This window comes from Aedes aegypti, chromosome 3 (genome assembly GCF_002204515.2).
Source record: "Aedes aegypti strain LVP_AGWG chromosome 3, AaegL5.0 Primary Assembly, whole genome shotgun sequence".
NCBI classification, from domain to species: Eukaryota; Metazoa; Arthropoda; class Insecta; order Diptera; family Culicidae; genus Aedes; species Aedes aegypti.
The window spans coordinates 294,879,263-294,904,704 of NC_035109.1; the positions used below are offsets into that span (position 1 = coordinate 294,879,263).

Here is a 25,442-nt window from a genome sequence, read left to right on the forward strand (position 1 = left end):
CTTTCAGTGTGAGCGGGCTACTGGAACATGAGCGGATACTGGTGCACTGATGGTACTATGAATATTTGTATATGAAATCGAAAAAAGTTTCTTGTTTAAAATAATAAACTGACCATAGTATTGAGCTAAGTCTGCAGCCGAGACGGACCTCGTACCTTATGTCCTTTTTTCGTGAAAGTATATCGATGTGAGAATCGTACGCACATTTAAAGTAGTTTAAGGTATTACGTAGTCGACAAGAGACTTTTTCCAATTATATGCCAAGCCGACGATATCCTTGCCTATAAATCTCAATGACATCCAACGCTTGAGAGAATATAAACACAACTTTTCTTTCATCAGTGCGCATCGTACCTTCGTGCTGTGCGTACACAAATTCTCTCTGCTCTTGGAAGTTTTCTTAAAAACTACCTAAAGCAATAAAACAGTACTTTTCAGGGCTAAAATTAAAAACGGTACTTTTCAGTGCTACTAAAACAGTACTTTTCAGTACTATTTTCTACTATTGATCCCTTTACGATCCTTGTTAGGACCCTTGCCTTCGATTTTTCGTTGGACCCGTTGGCGAAAGCTAGCGGTGGTAATCCTTCTTGGACACCGTCTTGGGAAAAAAAAAAACCTCTCGAAGGTCACGTCTTCTTTCGTTTATTAATTAAACATGGTATCAACAACAAACAAAAGGAAGGGTGAATCTCTGAATTCACAACTTCCTTCCAAAAAAGTGGGATTTAAAACTGTCACTAAACGTGACAAGAATGGAAGAAAGGACGTTTCTCCGGAATGCGAACTTTCTTCCAAGGGTGAAATGAATAATTGTATCGAAATGAGCAATCAGTTTGATGCTCTAGACAAATTTTCCGAACACCAAATCGAAGCAGCCTCTAGCCCAGGCTCTTTGATTCAAGTGAGGAAGCAAAGAGTGCCGCCTATCGTGGTCAGTTGTTCCGAATTTGGGGGATTTAGGCAGGAGATCTTGAACTCCATTAGGGGAATCAAGGTTTCCTTCCAAATCGCAAAGAAAGGAGACTGTCGCATTTTGCCGGAAACTCTTAAAGATCGCGAACTTCTTCTCAAACATCTTGAAGAGAAGAAGCACAAATTTTTTACTTATGACGACAAAACTGAACGTTTGTTCAAAGTTGTCTTGAAAGGTCTCTCAAGTGACTATAAATCACCTGAAGAGATCAAAAATGGAATAAATGATTTACTTGGATTTTCCCCAGTCCAAGTAATCATTATGAAAAAGAGAACCCAATCTGGCATTGTTCGGAAAGGGCTTTCTCAAGAATTTTATTTAGTTCACTTTAACAAAAAAGAACTTAATAATATTAAAGCTTTAGAAAAAGCAAAACTTATGTTCGATGTCCGTGTGACGTGGGAACATTTCCAGAAACCTGGAGGAAATTACCAGAACCCCACTCAGTGCCGTCGGTGCCAAAAGTGGGGTCATGGTACAAAAAATTGTCGCATGGATGCTAAATGCATGATTTGCGGAGGTTCTCACGCTAAGGACGTCTGTCCTGTGAAAGAAGATACCAGAAAGTTTGAATGCGCCAATAGCAAGGGCCCTCATAAAGCTAACTTTTGGGAATGCCCTTCACGCAAAAGGGTCATTGAGGCTCGTGCCAGGCAGATGAAAGATAATATCCGTTACGATAACGGTCGTTTCCGGAATTTGCCTGGTACAGTATCGAACAATGCTCATTTTTCAGTTAACGATCGCTTGATCATGAATCATACCCATCAGGAAGATCATAATCATGCTCATTCACAAACAAATTTTATTCCGTCGGGTAGCCGTTCGAATCTTTCAATTTCGAATGTATCTACCCACGGTAAATCCTTTGCCGATATCGTAGCAGGAAATTCGAACTCCTCCCCTGTTCGATCCATGGGTACCCATTCTACTTGTTTCAAATCAAATGGAAAAAACCCTACCGCCACAGGTAACTACGCTTCTTCGTCTACCGGAAATTCTAATGGGAAATCACATGACATGTCTGCCTCTGATTTTAATTTTCTAACTGAACAATTGAATCTAATGATTGATGCAATGTTCAAAGCCACCACTATGACTGAAGCAGTCCAAGTAGGTGTAAAATTTACAAATCAAATTGTTATTGGATTACGTTTTTCTAATGGATCCAAATAATAATTTAAATATTTTAAATTGGAATGCTCGTTCTCTGAATGGTAAAGAGGACGATCTGTTTAATTTTCTTACAGCTAATAACGTGCATATAGCAGTTATTACCGAAACTTATTTAAAACCTGGATAGAAACTAAAAAAAGATCCTAACTTTTTTGTTTATCGTAATGATCGACTTGATGGGGCATGTGGGGGAGTTGCAATCATCATTCATAGGCGTATAAAACATCAACTGTTTTCATCATTTGAAACCAAAGTTTTTGAAACTTTAGGTGTTTCTGTTGAAACACAGTTTGGTAAATATACTTTCATAGCTGCCTATTTGCCTTTTCAATGCTCTGGACAGCAAGTTAAAATGCTCCAAACTGACTTGCGAAAATTGACTCGCAATAAGTCAAATTTTTTTGTCATTGGTGACTTTAATGCCAAACATCGATCATGGAATAATTCTCAAAGTAATTCCAACGGCAGAATTTTATTTGATGAGTGCTCTTCAGGATATTTCTCAATTTAATACCCTGATAGCCCTACATGTTTTTCCTCTTCTAGAAATCCATCTACGATTGACTTGGTCTTAACCGACTGTAGTCATCTTTGTAGCCAATTAGTTACTCATGCTGATTTTGATTCTGATCATGTCCCTGTTACATTTCAAATATCGCATGAAGCGATTCTCAATCCTATCAGCTCCACTTTCAATTATTTACGAGCCGACTGGAATATATATGAAACGTATGTTGACTCTAATATTGATGTTAACATTTCTTTAGAAACTAAAATTATATGGCAGGATTTGCAGAAAGAAATCAAGAAACGTTTTGCTCAATTAAGAAACAAAAATTTTGAAAATAAAATTTCTCAATTGGACCCTGGCTCTAAGCCCTTTTGGAAATTATCTAATATCTTGAAAAAACCTCAGAAGCCAATACCGGCATTGAAAGAGGAAAACAAGTTATTACTAACTAATTGCGAAAAATGATGATGATGATGATGATTATTTAGCCACCATCAGCGCAAGGATTACCTATGGCTGCAGAATCATACCGGGATGTTATGATCTACCTGATGGTTTGTTGTAGCAGGGCTAGGTAATATCTTTGAAGACCATTGGAAGACAACACTAAGGCTGTTTTCTCGTGACAAAAGGCTGGCGACCCCACGCACTTTCATCCAGTCAACAGTTCAATTAACTTCGTTAGGCTACCCCTCCCCAATACCCAATATATAGTAATATATCATACATAGTGTTAAAGTGTTAAAGTATCTTACCGTAAAATTATAGAAATAAAGAAATTGAACATTATTTTCAATAACTGCGACAAATACATAAAAGAGTACATACACATCTTTGTGTTTTTTAAACAGGAATAAGGGCACATGCCGACACTTACAGTGACGAACCATCCATAGTTTCTCTAACGATTAAATAAATGAATCATTGCGATATAAATTTGAATTTTCACAAGCATGAAACGAACTCACCAAAAGTTGGTAATCCATCGTCAACTGAAGTCACAATTACGGCATCAACCCCACTCTATTTGCTTGCTTTCTTGATTATTATATGAACTGGAGAACATTGTCATTGGCGCCATTTACTTAACACTCTCGAAGTTTAAATAAGAAAAAAAAAACATTATGCACTACATACACCAACGTCTGCAAAACGTTTTTGCAATCTTTTCGATTCCTTCAATTATTTGATTTTACCAATCTTTGAAATAACAAAAGAAAAGACGAAAATCTGACGGGAACGCCCTTTTGGAAATTATCTAAAATCTTGAAAAAAACCTCAGAAGCCAATACCGGCATTGAAAGAGGAAAACAAATTATTACTAACGAATTGCGAAAAAGCTCAAAAACTTGCTATGCAGTTTGAAAGTACGCACAATTTTAATTTAGGACTTACTAGTCTAATTGAAAATCAAGTTACTCAGGACTTCGAAAATATTCTCAATCAAGAGAACGTTTTCGAAAATGCCTGGGAGACTGATTTGGAAGAAGTGAGAACTATTATTAAAAAAATCAAAAATATGAAAGCTCCTGGCGATGATGGAATTTTCTACATCCTCATCAAGAAACTTCCAGAAAGTAGCTTATCATTTTTAGTTGATATATTTAACAAATGTTTTCAATTAGCATATTTTCCTGACAAATGGAAAAATGCTAAGGTTGTTCCAATTTTAAAACCAGACAAAAATCCTGCAGAAGCTTCTAGCTATCGTCCAATCAGTTTGCTTTCCTCCATCAGTAAACGTTTTGAAAAGGTTATTTTGAACAGAATGATGGCCCACATCAACGAAAATTCAATTTTTGCCAATGAACAGTTCGGATTCCGCCATGGACATTCGACCACTCATCAACTTTTACGTGTAACAAATTTGATCCGTTCCAACAAATCTGAAGGCTATTCTACTGGTCTTGCTCTTCTAGACATAGAAAAAGCATTCGACAGTGTTTGGCATGAAGGTTTGATTGTAAAATTGAAAAACTTTAATTTTTCAACATACATTGTTAGAATAATTCAAAGTTATCTGTCAAATCGTACACTTCAGGTTAATTATCAGAATTCCAGGTCTGAAAGACTTCCTGTAAGAGCTGGTGTTCCTCAAGGCAGCATTTTGGGACCAATATTATACAATATTTTCACATCTGACTTACCTGAGTTACCTCAGGGATGTCAAAAATCTTTGTTTGCGGATGACACAGGCCTCTCCGCCAAAGGACGAAGCCTGCGTGTCATCTGTAGTCGATTGCAAAAAAGTTTGGATATTTTTTCTTCATACTTGCAAAAATGGAAGATTTCCCCTAATGCTTCCAAAACTCAACCAATAATATTCCCACATAAACCAAAAGCTCTTTATTTTAAACCTTCAAGTAGACATGTTGTCACGATGAGAGGGGTTCCAATAAATTGGTCAGATGAAGTTAAGTATCTAGGGCTCATGCTAGATAAGAATTTAACTTTCAAAAATCACATTGAGGGCATTCAAGCCAAATGTAATAAATATGTAAAATGTCTCTATCCCCTTATTAATAGAAAATCAAAACTTTGTCTTAAGAACAAGCTTTTGATATTCAAACAATTTTTCAGGCCAGCCATGTTGTATGCTGTACCAATATGGACTAGCTGTTGTAATACCAGGAAAAAAGCTCTGCAGAGAATTCAAAATAAAATTTTGAAAATGATTCTGAGACTTCCTCCCTGGTATAGTACCAATGAGTTACATAGAATATGCAATGTTGAAACATTGGAACAAATGTCAAATAAAATAATAGATAATTTCAGACAAAAATCGTTGCAATCTTCTATTGCCACGATTAATGCGTTATATGTTAAGGTTAAGTTAGGTTAAGTATATTCAAAGCGTTTTTTTTTCTCTTATAAGCAGGTGAAATCAACTCACCTGTAAAAAATGTGAACTGCTACGGCAAATGAAATGTAATATGTTGTTAACAAAATGTTAATAAAATTTTAAGGTGCAAGAAAAAATGGCACAAAAGTCAGAACTGAAAAAGCAGTTTTCTCTTTTTAAAACAACAAATTGAGGAAAATAAGAACACACAGCCTTTCTATTTGGCAAATAAAAGAGCTGTGTGTTTTTATTTTCTTCGATTTGTCCATTTAAAAAGAGAAAACTGCTTGTCCTCTGTGACAGTTTCAAACTGCAATAAAAAAGTTTTAGAATTAATTCGACGTAGACCTAAAATAACTAAATTTAAACATCGTCAATTTTTTTATCAGGTGGGGCAAGTGAAAAGTTTATCATTAGAGATTGAATTTGTGTTTTCTCTTTAAGTAGCCATAAGTAAACATGGTTCGCAATTATCATAGAAAAACATAACGTGCTGATAATCCGAGAAACACTATACTAAAGCGTTGAAAGCTATTGGAAATCATGGAAATTCTCTAAAAGATGTTGCCAAACATTACAATATCAATATGTCTACTTCGGGCAGCCAATTAAAAGAAAGACGTTGACTGAAAAGTTGCAATATTAGAGAACACACGGAAATCTCGTGGAATGTCTATGTAAACCTAGTTCAAAACATAAAAATGGGGTATAGGTCTATCCCAGGGTTGTTAACGTTGATCAACGATTAACGCCGTTTAGTTGATTCGTTGACGTTAATTGTAACGATCAACGAATATTGCGTTGATTTTTCGGAGCCGTTAATCAACGTTAACGTTAACGCTTGGCGTTGATTTAACGTTAACGGTCAACGTTAATTTTTTGCGTTAATTATGAACTTTAAACTCCAAGTTTCAAGAAGGATATGCAATGTAGCGAGAGGCAAGAAATAAAACAGCAAATAAGTTAAAAATAAATTTTCGGTTTATTTATCTGTTGTGCTTAGACTTGTTCAGACTGAACATGTAGTTTATTGCATTTTCTTTTTCATAATGAGTGAACTTTTTTTTAAATTCAGTCAAAGTCAAAAGCTTGTATCCTGTTTTTCCCTACAAAATTAGCAACTTTGAGGCACTGTATTTCAGTTTAGTTCGAATTGCCTTGAAATAAGAATGACAAACTATAAATAACCGGTTTTATTTTTAGTGAATTTATCACATTGCAATCATTTTTGAAGAGTTTCAGAGGATTGTTCAAAGACAAAAGTAAGGACCTGAGATTTTTTAATTCGATTACAAATGGTAAGGAGCCGGATCCTATTCTTGGTACTTTAGATTCACTTCAGCAGTAGATTTTTGGAAGCTAGTGAGCTCATATTTGGCCACAATATGAGTCGTATTGAAGTGCTTCCTATTGCAAAGTTTCAGACGATTCGGCCGAGAAAAAAAAACCAAGCCAAAGTGGTTCATGGAAGTGCCCAAGTGGTTTGTTCTGCAAATTTACATAACTTCTGAATGTGAACAACTTCGGTGAACTTTGGAGATTAACCACCCAGAACATATCGTTTTTTAATTAGGTAAAAGAATCTCTCAGTTGCTTTTGTCTTTGATCAACCCTCTGGAACTCTTTGGTAAATGACTGCAATGCAATATAAAGAATTCGCTATAGATAAAACTTCAGGTCATTTGTAGTTCGGCATTCAAATTACAGTCAATTCGAACTACCAGAAGTTGAGATACAAGTCCCAAAACATAGGCATTTTGTGTGGAAAAATAGTATTTGGTTACTTACTTTTGCCACTGACTAGATGAACTAATTTTGCAGGAAATAGCTTCGTGACCACCAGATGATTTTCCACATGTGTATGTTCAAGCCTATGCAACACAATTTTCAATTGCTTAGGTCTGGGATGTGAGCGGCAAGAATTTTCATTTGTCCTTATCCATGCAGTCATTCAACCATAAAATTTATGATTTGAAAATGCCTTCACTTCCCGGAAACCAGTGTCAAGTGCTTGAAAATGTTTTCGGCGAAAGGACCACTTGGCGACATGAATCGGTAGATCTTCATTTTTCCCCCTTTCATCGTCATTGACAGATTTTGCAACGCGTCCGGATTTCTCTTCCACTCGTACAAAATTGATCTTGACCCTTGCTGCTTGCATCCTTTAATACCCGTAAACAAGGTTTTATTTTCAATTTCCTTGGTTACGGTATTTGCATGGAGACAATTTGATTATCACCGTAGCGAAAATTTTCATTGCATCTACACAGGTCACCCAGTAATCAACGATAAGATAAACGATGTTCGTTGACGTTAATTCAACGCAACCCGTTGACGCTAACGTTAACAAACATAAAAATCAAAGAAACGCCGTTAACGTTGATCTCGAGAAAAACTAACGTTAACGGCGTTAATCGTTGATTAACGTTAACAACCCTCTATCCACATAAAAAAGACCCTAAAAACGTTATTCCGTTTGATTTCTCCCGAAGAGTTATCCGACGTCATATCCGACTTTCTCAAAAACAAATAACGAGCGGTGGAAATTCTACAGCGCAGAAATGCAATTGCTGTCCTATAATGTAAGACCTAACATTGGAAATGTTGCAGTTATAATGTTGTCGAATCATTTCAACTAACATAACTGAACAGAAGAGAATTGAAGTTAAAAAAATAACATTTTCTTTGTTTACATGTTACTTATGTTATTGTTCATTGGGAAGCCTTAACAAGTGTTAAAGCCAATAGAAATCGTGAATATAACTGTTTGTTTTTTTTATTGTTCAAAACGGTAAACTTTTCACTTGCCCCATTTTTGGGGCAAGTGAAAAGTAAGAAGACATTTTTCAAAACTTTTTCTGTATTTTTTTTCAATTTTTCATAAAAATCGATTTCAGCATGCTGCTTACGGTGGGAGTCAAGCTAAAAAATATACACAACCTCATTTGTTTCAATTTAAAGTCCCTAGAATTGGAAGAATCTCAACTATGCGAATTCCATTACCCACTTGCCCCACGGTACCTTACCTAATTTTTAATTCAATGTTTTACAATTTGAATTAGGGAAAAATAAGATATTTCTATTATTTTCTCATAATTAAAAACCAATCAACACAACAAGTGGCTATTCGTGGCATTTCACTATGAATAATGCTATTATGAATGCCACTCCACCAAAGACAAAATAAAGACCTCCATGTCCCTTGCAGTTGCCCAAAATTTTATAGCACATACAGTGGCCCAATTTCATATTCGTACAGGATACTGTTTCCACATCAAGTTAGTAAAAAGCTGTTAAATGAAGTATTGAGCTACAAATATTTTATCCACATTGAAGGTAATAGGTGTCATCTATTTTTTGCCAATCACAAAATGTTTCCATTTACATTCATCTTTGGATTAATAGAAAAGTATTGAATTGATGTCTAAAATTCACCCAATTCCATATTCGTACACCTACCAAAATTCAAACGCACAACGTTCAAAACTAAATTTAGAAGTTCTATTTGATTACTGAAGTGCTTTATTATGATGTTCAGATGTAGTGAAATACATTTGGACAATTTATTAGTGGACATATATAAAATTTAGGTAAAATTATGAGAAATGCCAGTTTTCCAATGATTGTTGCTATAAAATCCAATAATTCAAACAATAACGTTTGTTTTTGTCATTGGATCCAATCTATAGATTATACTCGTAAGCTCTGATAGAAATTTAGTTGAAATATATACAGTTCACAGGAATCATAAACAGTTTTTATCCCTTTTGAGTTCAGAAAATTGTTGTGCCATAAGTTCAAAACTCTTCTAAAATTATATTTTTATTCAATGTAAACCAAATTTTCATTCTAAAAACAGGTAAATGTTAATTTTGAATTTGTCTGTAAACACAATTCGAACTACGAACTTTGTTTTGCAATAAAGTACCCTAAACTACGCTGTACATACCTCCACATAATTGATGTCATCGTAATATTCAATTATTTTTGAATTAATATTCAAATTATATTCAAAATAGCACCCTATTTGGCAATTTATTGATTTTTTAAGAAAAATACAAGATAACTTGAATGAGCAGAGAGCATTGATATACTATTTAATAGAATATATCCTGTTGTTTTCATCATTTGTGTTGCGGTTATGGCAATAATATTTATTCTATAAATCTCTATAATCATGTTTAGTAGTAAAATGTAAATTAAAAATAATAATTACGAAATGTTTTGATAGGAACATTAACTATGGATTATGTATATACATTTAGGAGCCAAACATAAAGAAATTGACTAAAATTTTTGGTTTTGGATTTGTTATAAATGTTATATTACCTAAGATTCAAAAGTATAAGTTGTCGATATCCACTCCTAGCTACTCTAAAACTGATTATATTTTTTTGAAACTTGTGCAATATTCGCAGTTATCATTCTTAAAGAAGTGATGTTGAAAAAAATGCAATTTATTGTTCGACTTACCTAGTATTTTAGCAAAAAACATGGGAAAACTGGTATTTTTCTTAAATTTACTTAAGTTTCAAATATGTCCGCTTATAAATTTTCCAAATGTATTCTACTGCATCTGAACAACACAACGAAGAGCTTAAGTAATCATCTAGTCAATTAAAAATTAGTTTTGAATGCTGTATATTTCTTTTTTGTTAGGTGTACGAATATGGCATTGGGTCAATTATATACACAATTTCAATACTTTTCCATTATTCCAAAGACTTAAGCAAATGAATACAGTTTGTCATTGCCAAACAATAGATGACACCTATAACATTCGTTATTGATAAAGTATATCGAAGTTCATGCACCATGTAATAGTTTTATACCAACTTGATATGAAAACAGTGCCCGTACGAAAATGAAATTGAATCACTGTAAGGTAATAGAGCAAAATCTAGAATGCCGTGAAAAGTGTACTGCGATCTGTCAAACTTGGGTACCTCTTGCAGTACCAAGGGACCGAATGCAGTACTAGAAATGGTACCCAATGTTAGCTCAAGTGGGACGGACCTGACTCCCCTGCACTGCCCATAACTGCAAAACAGTCACATTCGACATTTTTGACAAATTGGAGTTAACACCATGGAGAGTCATCGAATGATAAATACTTTCGATCAACTTACTGAAATCTGTGAGATTGTTCTAGAAAATTCGAAAAAATACCAAGTTGTTTTGTCACATTGGTAATTATAACCTCATAACAGTCACATTGGGATTATAAATGAGCCTCATAATGCAATAGCAGTGAAATTTCTATCAGAATTATTTTCTGGCTATTCATCTAGTATGCGATATGAGTTGTACAAAATATCAGCATCAAATAAGCAGTTTTGAGTTCCTGGTAATTTCCTGGTAATTTTTAAATTAGGGTTGACCATGCTGAGGGTCGTGGGTTCGAATCCCGCTGGTCGAGGATCTTTTCGTAAAGGAAATTTTCTCGATTCCTAGGGCATAGAGTATCTTCGTACCTGCCACACGATATACACATGCAAAAATGGTCAATCGGCAAAGAAAGCTCTCAGTTAATAACTGTGGAAGTGCTCATAAGAACACTAATCTGAGAAGCAGGCTTTGTCCCAGTTGGGACGTAACGCCAGAAAGAAGAAGAAGGGTGGACGTTGACCGGCGCCGCGGCGGGGGAATAAGTAACTTTTATTCCGGAGGCTGCAAACATTTGGTGAGTCCGTTCCTTTTAAACAGAATACCCGAATTTGTTTTAGATGTAACAGTTTCGTGATCAAATGTTCGCGATTCGGAGTGCGGCATGTTTCTGTGGTTGTCCCAGGTGTTTTTTTCTCTCGCTTATTTGAAGTGCGGCAATTTACTCGTTTCAACCGGTCGTTTATCGTGGAATAGGCTATGCATTGTGAGTGCATTTTGGTCGATTGTATGTTCATGTAAATGACAGTTCCATGTGAATCATACACAAAGTTTTTTTTCTGATTTAGATGACCCTGGAGGGATCTATTCTGCTTTTTACTAGTTAGAAAGCGGATCGTTATTACCGTTGAACGCGTGATCGACTATTTTGACGTGAAACAACATTCTTTATACTGTAAATCAAACCTTTGTCCTCTTTTGATTGCTGGCATTCAATGGATTAAATCAAAAACAAATAAACGAAAACTACTTTGGGTCTATCGCTAGCTTTTCAGACGAATCCTGATGACCTAATACCCCTCCCAACCCCAACTCCGTAGCACTTATGAGGGTGTCGCTGAGTCGGAGGCCTCTCATTAAGTAAGTGCTAAGATTGGATCAAGGCTTATTCCCTAGCCTTGGTCCTGAAGGCATTCTAGATGAGACTATCAAAAAAAAACATGAATGTTGCTAGTATCCAATCTACGAAGTATACCGTAACTACGCTAACGCTATTGTTTAATTCTACATTGTCAGTGCTTCCAGGTAACAAAAGAAATTTGAACCTTACATAAAACATTTAAACCCCTCTTGAACTATAGACCATCCATAAATTACACCACGCTATTAGAGGGGGGAGAGACGGTGTTCAGATCGCAATTGAAGCAGATTCGAGATATTCAACTTCCTTTGGTTCTAATTGGGAAGTGTTGCCCGATGGTCAATTATATGTTTGCAATTTGACCTCCTGTGGAATGACCCCTATATTCTAATATTTTGAATTTGCAATACTATTATATGAAGGAACAAAAGTAGAGTTTCATATCTTCCCAGGTAGACATTTACGTATAACCTATTTTATTCACATTGGTGACCGGAAAGGGAAGTAAAGATTTTGACATCGAGTTGAGCAATAGATCTTAACGTCAAAACTTTAGAATGTCTCAAAAAACAACACAGTAAAAACGGCGCTTAAATCGTATCGAGTCGGTTGCGCACCAGACAAAACTCAGAACTATATACTAATCATCAAAAATATCGCAATAAAATAAAATCACCTAACACCATTGGCACGTCTCCACAACTCCACTACCATGACCTGAAAATAAATCTGTACAATACGGTACGGTGGTTAAACACTAACAATAGAGATAACCGTACCTGATAGCTCGAAAATGTTAGTAAAGCGCATTTTATTCACAACCAAAGGTTAGTCACTCACAACAAACACAACCACAACATCTCCACTGTAAATTCGCCTTTGGTTTTAACGTGGCCGGCAGCAGTAGCGCACAGTCGTTTTTAGATTCTTCCGATGAGCAGCAGCGTTTCGAAGCACAATTCAGATGCTTTCAGTGTAGTAGTGGGTAATGTGTGTTGATTTATTATGTGTTTTGGGAGAGGGGGATATGTACAAAACAACCTTTACGGGAGAGTGTATTTCTTTATCCCGACTGACCACTAAATTGCGAAAAATTTAACAGCATAAGAAATCCAATACTCCACAAGAATACCGTAGAAGTGCTAGGTGCTTTCCCAAAGGGGTGGGGTGTGCGTCTTATATTAGGGCTACTGAAAGTGGGATGGGGGTCCATCGGAAGTGGTGGTAGAGACTAAAGGATAGATTACGGAAGTCTGGACAGAGAAGTGGACAGTGATCTCAAGTGATGATTTAGATGGTTAGAAGCAGTGTTTGTATTTCGATCAGAATAAGCCGATCGAACCATATTCAGAGAGTGTAACAGTTTGTGAACCATAACAATTCGAGGCACATTGCAATCGGAGAGTCCTATGACTGTTGGCATTCACTCTCTTGTTTGGTACGTGGCTCTCCATATGTCGATATGAACATTATCATAGGTTACTAGACCAGATTTAAGTGATTCAGAACAATTTGGAAACTCGAAACGATGTTCGTTTGTTTTTTATTTTCCTAGTAACGGAGTGATTTCCAATCTAGTGTTCATTAAATTAATGTTCTTTGTCTCGATATCTCCCTATCTCGATGGTCCCATCGATATCGCGATGTGGAGAGGCGACTGTAGTTTTGCAATTTTATCTAGCGCTGAATAGATGTTGAACTATTCAAAGATTATTTTAACATCATAGCTTTTAAGTATTGAGGATGAGTCAATATCTCAATTATTCAAATATTTCCAATTCCTAAGCAGAACTTGTTTAACTTTCCTTTCATTTCCAAACATCAAGACGTTTGATCCGTTGAATCTGCTACATGCTCCTTTGTTGGCGAGTGACGGAATCCGGATCAATAGTGCCCGGTTCGCGTTATGCGGGTGAAAAAAAAATCGGAGTGCGTCAGTAGTGTTTAATTCGTTGAATCTATTACACGCTCCTGTGGAGCGAGCAACGAAATCAAGATCATGTCCAGTTTGCTTAGTAACCGAACTATCGGTATAACTCATCCGTAAGTATGCTCACGTATTCATTGCAAATATCATATTATCGTTTAGTAAAACGAAACTCTTACCCAAACCTTTCCCATATCCAAACTCCCAGTGTTTTCTTGTAGAAGTGCAGAGGACTCCTCGGCTTCCATAAAGCAAATAACACGCCAACGTTTCCCTCCCCAACCCCAAATTGACCTGCATTCGGACGCAGCCGGCGCCGTTATTGTTTGTTATAATAATGAGAGCACCAGTACTTTTACATTGAGGCTGCTACTGATCCTGAGTGGCGTCTGTTGGTTCTCTGTGTAAGTACAGCTGTTTTTGCAATTACAGAGAAGCAAATACAAAAATGTTTTTTATTTGACTTTTAAGCGGTGCCCTGTTATTTATGTGCCCATGGTAACGAATGAATTTGGCACCGCTCAAACGTCAAATTAATGAACTCGTGCATTGGTCCATTGGATACCAACAGTTTTATGAAAGGTAATTACGACATAAATTCGCTTACATTTAGCTCTATAAAATATTCTAGTATGGTTCAACTTCAAAATGTTGCTCTCCGGATTGTGATTGAGTAGTGTCCGGATAGCCAAAACTTGCTTTAGATGTCCAGATTTAGGGACAATACAGAAATGCAGTATTGTTTAAACGACATTCATCACATTATAGTAGTTTTTACCATGAAATTCATCATTACTCCCAAGATTTTATGTAGCATAATGTACTGTAGTATAATTGAACTTCAAATAAATCTGAGGAAAACCTAATGAAAATAGTACTTGCGTATTTGGTCTTGCTCAAGCTTTCGGTTAATGGTGCATCACGATAGTACACGATGTCGCATATTTGGTTATGATCTGAAAGCAGTTCAAAGACTTGCTTGACACTAGATAAATACTTATAGAGTCAAACAAATGTTTGGACAACTGTCAGAACCCAGCCAAATATTAAATACCGTGTACTGATAACTTTAGAGAAACTTCTTGTAGAATCTCTGGACAAATTCTTTGAGAAATTTTGAAGGTATCCCAGAAACATCTTGTAAATTCTTGGAGTAGGGGAAAATCACTAATTTTCGATCCTATAACATTCCTTCGAATACCATTACCCCGAAAACCATCACCCCGAAAGTCAATACCCCGAATGGTCAAGTACCCTGAAAACATAGATCCCGAAATCTATTACCCCGAATAGTCCGCATGAAGATTGGAGGTTATTGTCGATCAAATTGTCTCTAACACATATGACAAAGAGAATCTAAAGCTCCGGGAATGGGAAACTTCTCCTCAGTAGAACGAAGTGTTCTCTACTTCAAAATATACTTTATCAATTGATTTTGATTTGAATTAATGCTCTTGGGAAGTGTCGCATTCAGGGAACTTGTTTTTCGGAATAATTTACCATTCGGGGTAATGTGTCATCCGGGATAACGTTACATTCGGGGTAATGACTTTCGGGGTGCTGGTTTTCGGGGTACTGGTTTTCGGGGTAATGTATTCGGGGAAGTGTTATAGGACCCTAATTTTCGACCTACAAGAATTCTGTGCCGATTTTTGGATTTTCATACAGAGTTGGCCAAAAACGTCTGGATGGGTCGAAAATTAGTGATGGGTCGAAATTGGTGCTCTTCCCCTACTTACTTAAGAGAAACAGGAAGGCAAGATCTAAGAATCTTTGATTTCGTGAAAGAATTTCTTAAAAAAAATTCTTGGACGATTCCTGGAACAATCCCTAGGGTTTTCCTTGAGAAATTCCTGAAAATAACTTTTGAAGGATTTCCTTGGAAAATCTTTGGAAGAATATGAACAATTCCTGGAAGAAGTCCTTCCGAAATTTCTGAAATATTATGAAGAGAAATACCCGACAGAATCCCTGTATCTTTTTTTTGGTAAATTCCACGAGAAGCGGAAAAATCAGTGTAAGATATTTAGAGAACAAAATCCCTCAAGATTTTTTTAATAAACTTCTGAATGAATTCCTTGGAATGCCCTTGGAAAATTTCTGGGATCAATTCTAATCAGCGTTGGATCTACAGAAGGAATTTCTGAAGAATTTCCACAAGAAAATTTTGTAGCAACTTTTTAAATTATTGTTTGAGAAGCCGTCGAAGTAATTCCTGGGTAAATCCTTGATAGAATTTCTAATGTTCTTTTTCGACAAATATCTGCAGTTAGTTCTGAGGAAGTTGTAGAGAAATTGGTATATCCGGTTATCCGGAAAAGTTTCTGCAGTAAATTATGCATTTTGCAGGAAATTATGCTATCGTAGTACTGACATAAGCCATGATCGATCAGTTTTGTTTTATCACTGATCCAACTTATTCGGCTTTAAATTCATCGCGATAATTATTACGCGATAAACAACAAAAATTGTTGCCATCGACGGGATTCGAACCCCTGTTCATGGTTTTCAGAGCGCGCGCACCTTAACCACACGACCACGCTAGCTGTACAAAAGGAAGGAGAAATTTTGTATATAAAAGGAACCTCATAGACAATCAATACGAGTAGAAAACGAGGAAGCCAACTTCTCGTTACTCCATTTCCTTCTCATTTTCGCGATAATTTCATTAGCTGACCAGTATTTTTGGTAATCTAAAATTTCCCATAAATTATATTTTTTGTCAATTTTTGAAATGAAAAATTTGAAAAAAAATACAATAAGGACTCAATATTTATATCTTGTCACCCAAACTGGTGGTTGAAAAACATGCAATGTATAGCTTTGATAACCTGAGATTGCGTTTTCTTATCTAGAGCGATGCTCTCACATTATCCTTAATAATAGTTGATGAAGAAAGACTTTCTGTCACATGAGCTACGAATAAATAATATGTTAAGTAGTTGATAACTCAATGAATGTAAAATTACAAAAACTTCTTGGACGATCAATATCAATATTTTGATTCTTTTTGAAGTCGCCAAATCACTAGAGAGACGTCTGACGCAGTAGGGCATTATAAATGTTTATAAATGTCTACATGAAATACTTATTAAAACGAGCCTCAACCGTAAGGACTTCTGTATGGCAAGAGTTGAAACATTTTTTACGAAATGTTTCCCACGCAAAGTAGAGTGACCGGTATTGGAAGCTGTTCGTAATATTTTTTTCAACGAACATTATAACTTGAAATATTTCATTTCTTAAAAAGAGTTGAATTTTATTTTCAAACAGAAGTGAAAATCGTGATATATCCATTTTTGTTATGAGAAATATCAAAACTAGAGTATTTTTCTCGAATTAGTAAAATCAGTGCCAGTATCGGTATTTTACCGGTACTACCAGTACTGAACGCTGCAGTACCGTAATACCGGTACTCAGCAAATTGGTCGGTACTAGAAACCCAAGGCAAAATCCAACATGATCTTATTCACGATATAATCCGATAGGATTCATGACAATCTGCTTGCTAATTGTATGATCGATTTCAGATATTATGTACGATTTTATGAAGTTTTGAAGGGGTCGTTGGTCTAATGGCTAGACCGATGCCTCTACCACTTCTGCTCACTAAAAAAAGACATAAGCTCAAACCAAACCACGTCTCTTACATGAAAATCCTAGATGATGACCATATCGCATACAATAGTGATTCATTTCCGCGATGTCTGTCTCGAGTGGGCATCCAACTTATTATCCCTTCTTATCCCCAGCTATCGTAAGGACGTAGATAGGACAACTCTCGACATGGTGTGTCAATCATGTCTTGTCCTAACATTCTGTCTTAAGGCTAAGTAGCCCGTCATTCGTTTTGGCAACAATGATGACTTTTCAGCTTGCATTTCAAAGTGATAAAACTCAGTCTTGATAGTTTATATTGACTTGAAAAAGTATCACTGTACGCGCTTACATACATAAAGTATGCTGATACTTTTTCAGCTGTGTCAGTGCAAAACCAACTGATTTTCTTTGATTCAAAATCGTGAGATGAATTAGCAATAATCATCGACGACGCGTACAAATTTCAATGACGGCCTACTTTGCCTTAAGTAACGCTAAAACAAAGGCTTAGAACTGCATCGCCTACGAATTTGAGCGACTTGCTCAATGTTAGTACTAGTGCTTATTTGAAATTTTGACGTACTTTCATCATCCGAGATCACTGTGCAACAGGGAAAAGAAAGAAAGGAAAGGGCCGAGACTAGGGGGGGCGCACAGAGGGCGTGGTGATGCTGAGAGAGGCGAGAGATTAAGGCTGAAGCTCTACTTACGGCTTGCTGTTGATGCTGCTGCATCTGGTGGACAATGTTGGGTCTGTGCGACAGGGGGAACGCTGCGGCCATGCTGTCCCGTACCGGCGTGCAAGTGGTAATCAGGGGATAGCTCATCAGCGTGTTAATACTGTTCGGGGGCGGTCGCATATCTGGGCTGTTGACCCGACTGTTGTTGTTGTTCCCATTGGGGTTATTGCTGTTGTTGCAATTCTGACCGCCAAAGGCAATGTTGTCATTGTTCAGAATGATGTTCTGATTGACTTCCATCATGCCGGGCTGCCGGGGTGGTAACGGTGGGGGTTCTGCCTGTAACTCCCCACCTCCCCCTCGTTCCGTACCGTGATGGTACATCGTCGTTTGCTCAGCCTTCATCTCCCCTAGGTTACCGTTCTTCTTACGCTTGGATTTTCCAGGTTTACTGCTTCCGGAGTTGTTGCTGTTGCTAGCTTTACCGCTTCCGGGGTTGGCGGCGCCTAGTACGGAATGGTCCAAATCGGATACCACGATGTTCCTTCGGGATCCGACGGTGTCGACCGAATCCAGCGACGAATCCGATCGTTTTGGAATGTTTCTCTGGGGCAACGGAGGCGGAGTGTCCTGTTGGCTTTTGTGACTCCGGTCCGATACATTGCTACTGCTGTACTTCTTCTTGGAGGGGGTTCCAGTACTACCCGACGATGAGTTCAACCCGTGCCCGAAGGGCCCCCCACTGTGGTTCGGATGAGCTCCGGGACTGACCGGACTCAGACATTCCGGTGTTCCCACCGAGGGATGATGATGGCCGGTGATCTGCGGCGAACCTATGTGCAGGTTTCCGCCGGTGTCTTTGTCGATGGATTTCTTTTTCGTTCCAAGACTCAGAGAAGACAGTGATCGAGGGAAACGGGATAGGAATGCCGGTGTGGAAGTGTTTTGTGGCGGGGGCTGCGGAAAGAGTGGTGAAGTGGCGGATGAAAATGGTGGATATGAGGCATCCTGCAATGGAAAAAAAAGAGAGAAGAAAAAGACAAACGACACGTGTGGTGGGAGTGAGGTGTGTGTAAGACTTTTACTCTTGATTATGTTTGGTGTTATATAGGTTTTAGCGACAGCCTCGCGATTAACAACACTGATGAAGGCAGGCTGAAGTGCAGTTGCGTGCTTCTGCAAGATGGCAGCACGCACGCCTAGTCAATATTTTTAGAAGGCGAAGAAGTAGTTCGAAGATGTGAAAGGGAGTAAAGTCGATCTTATATCCTATTGGTGCGAAGATTACTTGGTCTATGCGGTGCGTTTAGAGGTTATGCTAATCTGCAAAAATGATTGAAATTGTCCAAATGTTATTGAATCGAGGAGACCTTCCCTACACTGTAAATCCAAAGTGGATCCTGTTGGCCACAAATATCTCCTAATATACAATTACACTGACTACTATTAGAGACAACGTGTATTCCGCTCAAACCGAACTAGATACAAAATAAGAATTCAAGAAAGTATATACTTCAAATAGATTCCGAACTAAAACACCAACCACGACTTCTATATATAAAAAAGTTCTAAACGTAATAACAATTAAAATGAAACATAAATTATTCATTCAAGTGACAATGGAACGAACTAGCGCAAACAGCAAGACAGAGTATATGATATGAATAAATATTGTAACATGTCTAAATATGATACTGATACAAAGAAATAATCACACACGAGCGCATTCATCTTCCAGATCTACTAAAACATAACATAACAAAACATTTTCGATATCTCGAGCGCCATATCAACCATCCACAATGTTTCATACACACTCTCCAGCATACAACAAAAACGACGAAAACAGAAGATGGTCAACCGGTATGAGCGTTACGAATGGAACCCTTTCCAAACAAACGAATTAGGGAGGTTAACTAACATGGAGCGCGTGTGGCAAGACAATACAAGTTAATCGCGACACCGATAATGAATTAATACAATTAATCAGCTGAGGTGGCGGCATGAATGCATCAGTTCAGTAGGAATGGTTGTGATGGATTAGGTGCGAAATTGAACGTGCTGACGTTTTGAACGATGGGGTTATCAACGGTCGAAGACGGAAAGATCGAATGGACTATCTGGAAACCCATGGAATTGTTTGTTTGACAATCTACACAATAAGCTCATTTTACGGTTTACGGTAAGTTGTTTAAAAACAACTGGAGAAATTACTTCAAAAACATAGCGTGAGTCGAATGACTATAGGTTAAAAACTCACGTTAATAAATAAATAAACAACAACAGCAACTTCAAAAACACATGTGCTTGCTCAAAAACCTGCACAAATATTACTCTAAATATTGAAGATTTCTGTAGGAACTTTACAAGTATTCCTACAGTTTCATTCTTCTTCTTGACATTACGTCCTCACTGGGGTAAAACCTGCTTCTGAGCATAGTATGATGAGCACTTCCACAGTTATTAACTAAGAGTTTTCTTTGTCAAACATTCCTTTTTGCAAGCACGACGAAACTCTATGTCCAGGGAAGTCAAGGAAATTTCCATTACAAAAAGATCCTGGACAGATTCGGAATCTAATCCATAAAACTTCAGCATAGTTTTGCTTTGTGGTCTTAGAGGTTGCAATTGCAATTAAATCTGAAGGAAGCATTTTATGAAAATTATCTGGCATTATTCTGAAAATAACGTTGAAAAAATAAATCATGTTTAAATGAGAAATCTCTGCAAGATGTTTAGATAAAGTTTGTAATAACAGGGTGTCTACTCATTCACAGAAGTAAAATTCCTTGATATTTCCAGATTCTTCCAGGTTCTGGAAAATAATGACTAAAAATGTGTTTTCAAAGGTAGGAGTTACTTAAACAAAAAGGATAAGAGTTACTTAAACGAAAAAGTCTAACGATATGTATTATCACTTCAATAAAAAATATTCAATTGTTTAAAATGGTAATTGGTAATTTTGTTATAATTTCACGAAAACCAAGAATGATTATCAAATGATCTTGGTGAATGAATGATGATGAAAGGCACTTTTTTCATCATCAAAGTAATATATTAAAAATAAACTATTTGAACTTAAGAAAAAAAAAGACTTTCCCTAAAATGGGATCCAGTTTTATTAACATCAGAAAAGTACTCGTGCCATTACGACTGCTCGTTGTGCTGTAGATATTACAGTGAAACCTCCATGAGTCGATATTGAAGGGACCATCGACTCATGGAAATATCGAGTCATGGAACAGCAATGCTTTGGAAAGCTGTTTCTAGGGACCATCATAGTAACCATGAAATTTTGTTTCTAGTATGGTTCCGACTCATGGACGTATTCACATATTACTCCGAAGATCTTTCCAGGAGTATGATTTGTGATTTTTCACGAGCTCTGTATGTAATTCTTCCAAGAATTTCGTTTGTGATACCTTCATGAATTCGATCTGGATTTTACTTTGAGGATCAGGAATCCGTCCAAAAATCGTTTCAAGGAATCTATAAGTTCTCCAGAAATTTGATTTAGAACATTTTCAAGAATTCTAACCTCCTTCAGAAATCCCTCCAAGTTGTTTGATAAAGTTTTCCAATGAAGTATTTAAATATTTTTTCCAATCATTTATCAAAGGATGTCTCCAGGAAAAGATCAAGGAAATTTGTCACATTTTTTATTGTAGAGAATTTTGAGAAACACAAGAAATGTCGAAATCCGCTTTCTAGGATTCTCTTTATATTGCTCTTAATATAACTGAAAAAAATTACAATCTTAGAATAGTCTTACAGGACTTTTGGAAGAAATTCGGAAATTATTTCCTTGTAATAATTACTATAGTATTAACTGGTGCATCGAATGAAGTTGAGAAGAATCCATTGAGACTTGAAAATTTCATTTGATAAATTATTCGAGAAATGTTTGAACCACAGGAATATTTTGATGAAATACTGTAGGCATACTCTAGGCATTTAGAGAATTCCTGGAGAAATTTAATAAGGAATCCCAAGTCAAACTTATCGAGGAATTCTTGGAAAAGTTTATAAGTTCGATTTTATCGAACAATGCCTGAAGGATTTTTGGAGCAATTCCTTAGAGTAACGGTGAATAAATTTTGAAAAAGGGTTCTAATGGTAATGCCTAGAATAAACGAAAAACTTGACGTAGGAATTATTATAGAGTTTTTTGGAAAAATGCCGAAACGATTTTATTTTTCTAAAACCTTTAAATAAACCTTAGTGGAAGAGCTCCAGAAGGATCTGTGCATAATTTTCCAGAAGTAACAAAAAATCAGTGGGAAAAATCTGGAGGAACACGTGGGATGATCGCTAGGATTGTTTCAGGATAATCTCTGTGAAAATTACTGCAGGTTTTTTTTTAACTCTGGAATAAACCTTTGTGGAAGCGGCGCAGTGCTCTAGGATTTTCTGGACCAAATTCTGAAAAAAAAAAATCTTCTAAGCATTTATTGAAAAATCGCTGGTTGCATTCCTGGAAGTATTCCAGAAGAAATCATTGGAAAAACTACTAGAATTCCTGAAGCATTCCTCGGGATCTGAGAAAAAAATCATTAAGAACGTGTGGCATAATCGTGTAACAGTATTTGTAGTTTCTCTGGAGTCTCTAGAATTTTGCACCGAGAAGTATTGAAAGCAGATTATAAATATGAGTTTAGCGACCATTTTTATTAAAATAGGAACTTTTGAGACCTTATCCAAAAATATAGACTTGCATTAAAATAGTGACCAAGACTATAAAAAAAATCTGCTAACCTTCAAAATATACTATGTTTGTTTTTTTTTCTCTTTGCCTACTTTTTTGTATAACAAACAATTTTGTTTTTTTTAATTGGAATGTTTTCATTTATGTTTTACTAGTGGTCCCGGCAAACTTCGTCTTGCCATCAAGTAGGCTGATGGAAAATGTCAAGAAATCCCCTATACAAAATGTTACCTTAGTCTTTTCCCGTTTTCCCCATTGTTCCGGAGACTTTTCGGAACTTTTTCCTCGCACGAACACGTCGCATCCCTTGTGGAGGGCAACAGTGAAAAACTTGCGTCTATCCGATGACCCGCTCTCGAGCCATTTCGTGACATACAAACACCACTCCATTTTTATTTATATAGATAGATAGATAGATATGCTCATAAATGACACCGAACTAGACTGTACTTTCTTTTACCAACTTGGCAATCTTAAGTTTTGCTTCATTGTCTAAACATGTTTATGCTGAATAAATAAAAATAGTTAAAAGGACTAAACATGACAACTACCGTTTTGATAGCGGCCAAGCCAAAAATTTTTTTGGTTGAATAGTATGGTTTCACAAAAACTACATATTCTACCATGCACTATTGCTGCAAAATAATTTCCCAGAGTGTAGCCGAAATTTCCTGAGAATTCTAGGATTTCCAGGTTTTACCAGGTAGTAGACACCCTGAAAAAAAAATTCCTGACAAAAATAAAATGCAACACTTGTTAGAATACTTGAAAGATTGAAGTAACTTATGGTTAAATAGCTGGATGTTACCGAAAAAAAACTTGAGAATTACCGTATTCTGTGCTAAAGGTTTTAAAGATACTCTTAAGAGTACTCAAGGGAGTAAGTTTTTGGACAATCACACCGACGAGAAGAAAGTGTCGACAGATGGTCAGCGAAAGGATCCAATGAAGAAGATGCACGCTGGCAATAAGATGCAGGCTGCGCTTGAGTGTTTTCGGTTCACGACTACACGTGAAGATTCGGGAACGCTTCATCGTTCGATTGGCTATCGACGATTCGAAGCTAACGCTAGGAGAATCACTCGCACCACCCAACGGTTGAGGTCCTAGGAGAAACGCTTTGAACGTGATTCAAGCTTCCGTCAACAGTAGTCGGACTTCGTCGCAAGAACACCTGGCACTGGGTCACATGGAGCAGGTACCTACGGGTGAGCTAAGCATGGAAGTTGACAAATGTTTTTACCTACCCCACCATGCAGTGATTAAGGCAGATAGCTCAACAACTAAACTGCGGGTAGTTTTTGATGCCTCTAGTGCATCGGGGTCTGGTGACTCTCTCAACGAGCGGCTCTAACCCGGACCAAACGTGAATCAAGATCTGTTCGATGATAATTGGCATTTCCGGTCGATCGAGGTTGCATTCGCTGCAGATGCCAAAAAGATGTTTCGTCAAGTGTGGGTTCATCCACTAGACAGAGATTACCAACGAATTGTTTTGCATAACGACCCCACTACTATGTAGTACGTAACTACGGGCTACGGCTGTCACTCACATTATATTAAAATTGCAGCGCCTATGGAGCGCTGACCAAGAGTTGGCTGCAGAGGATTAGCCCTACCGAGGCTGATCCCTTGTAACATTGTTTAAGTCGGTTGGGAGAAGCAGTTTGCCTAGGTTACTTCTGCTACATGTGTTACTATATGTACTGGCCTCGAAGAAATACCATAAGGTGGTCCCGGGAGGATGAGGGTCTGAGGCCAATTCAGCGAGAATTGCTCATGTATAGTGCATGTAGGCTTACCAGATGGTATCCTTTGGGAGGACATGACCTCCTTTTTGATCATATGTCCTCCCGTCCTCCCCCTCCTTTTTTCAAGTAATGTAATATTGAATTTCATACCCACTTTTTGTTAGAATATCTTAGATGAGGATGGAGGAGATTTCACTTCAAATAAAATGTAATGTTTGTAATATTTTTGAAAAACGTTTGAATTGTACATCGATCAGTATTATTAGTTACTTTTCTAGATAATATTTGATTGCAGAAAAAAAATAGTTTTGTTTCCTCGGTTAAGTCATCTTGTTGAGCATTTTTAGTCAACAGTGACCATTTGCATGCTGTCTGGGGATCATTGGAGTGCTGAAATGTTTTTGTGTTTTCCAAAATACATTTTCACATTTATGTTTCACCTAAATTAAAAAAAAATCATCAAACAAGCTAACACCCTTAATTTAACCTTAAAAAATCATCATTATTTGAAATTAGATATTATTTTCTCAGAAAAAGTACGAATTTATTTATTCAAGCAAAACAAATGTGTTATACAAATTTCCACTTTTCAGAAAGTCTGAAAAAGGCCTAATTAAATGAATGTTCTGTTCGTGCAAAACACCACAAATTAAAACTTTTTGGACTTCTAAGAGCAAGAGCTACACCTTTGTTCTTAATGTAAATACAAACATGACATTAGACGCTTTGTTGCTCTTATTTAAAATTTTGTGTTGAAGAAAGTAGAAAACTATTTTTTATCTTTTACAGCACCTTTTTACCTTAGGCGAGTTTACCCCTGGCAGACCTGCCCAGGTAATTTCGCACAATTATTGTGAGATTTCAAGCAAAACGCTGGGTAAAATATTAGAAAAAAAATCCATGACAAATTTTGGGCATGATTCTCACAAAACCATTGACATGAATTTTGTGAAAAACTTGTGCAGGATTTTGAGAAGTGTTGGGCAGGATTCTTACATAATTTTTTAGCAGTATTCTTGATAAAATA

General features: G+C 36.8%; 1 protein-coding gene across 9 annotated transcripts in view; it reads right to left on the reverse strand.

Annotated features, from left to right (window-relative positions):
* The window catches only part of LOC5577203 (rho guanine nucleotide exchange factor 11), a 434,547-nt gene that overhangs the window by 237,728 nt on the left and 171,377 nt on the right, over positions 1–25,442 (reverse strand). For 6 of the 9 annotated variants that reach the window (XM_021853821.1, XM_021853819.1, XM_021853825.1 and 3 more), the window contains one exon: positions 17,990–18,967. The exons of 2 other annotated variants lie outside the window; for them this stretch is intronic. In XM_021853821.1, the coding sequence (XP_021709513.1) occupies positions 17,990–18,967 (978 nt within the window). The remainder of the gene's footprint in view (positions 1–17,989; positions 18,968–25,442) is intronic. One more of the 9 variants, XM_021853824.1, reaches the window with a different exon arrangement.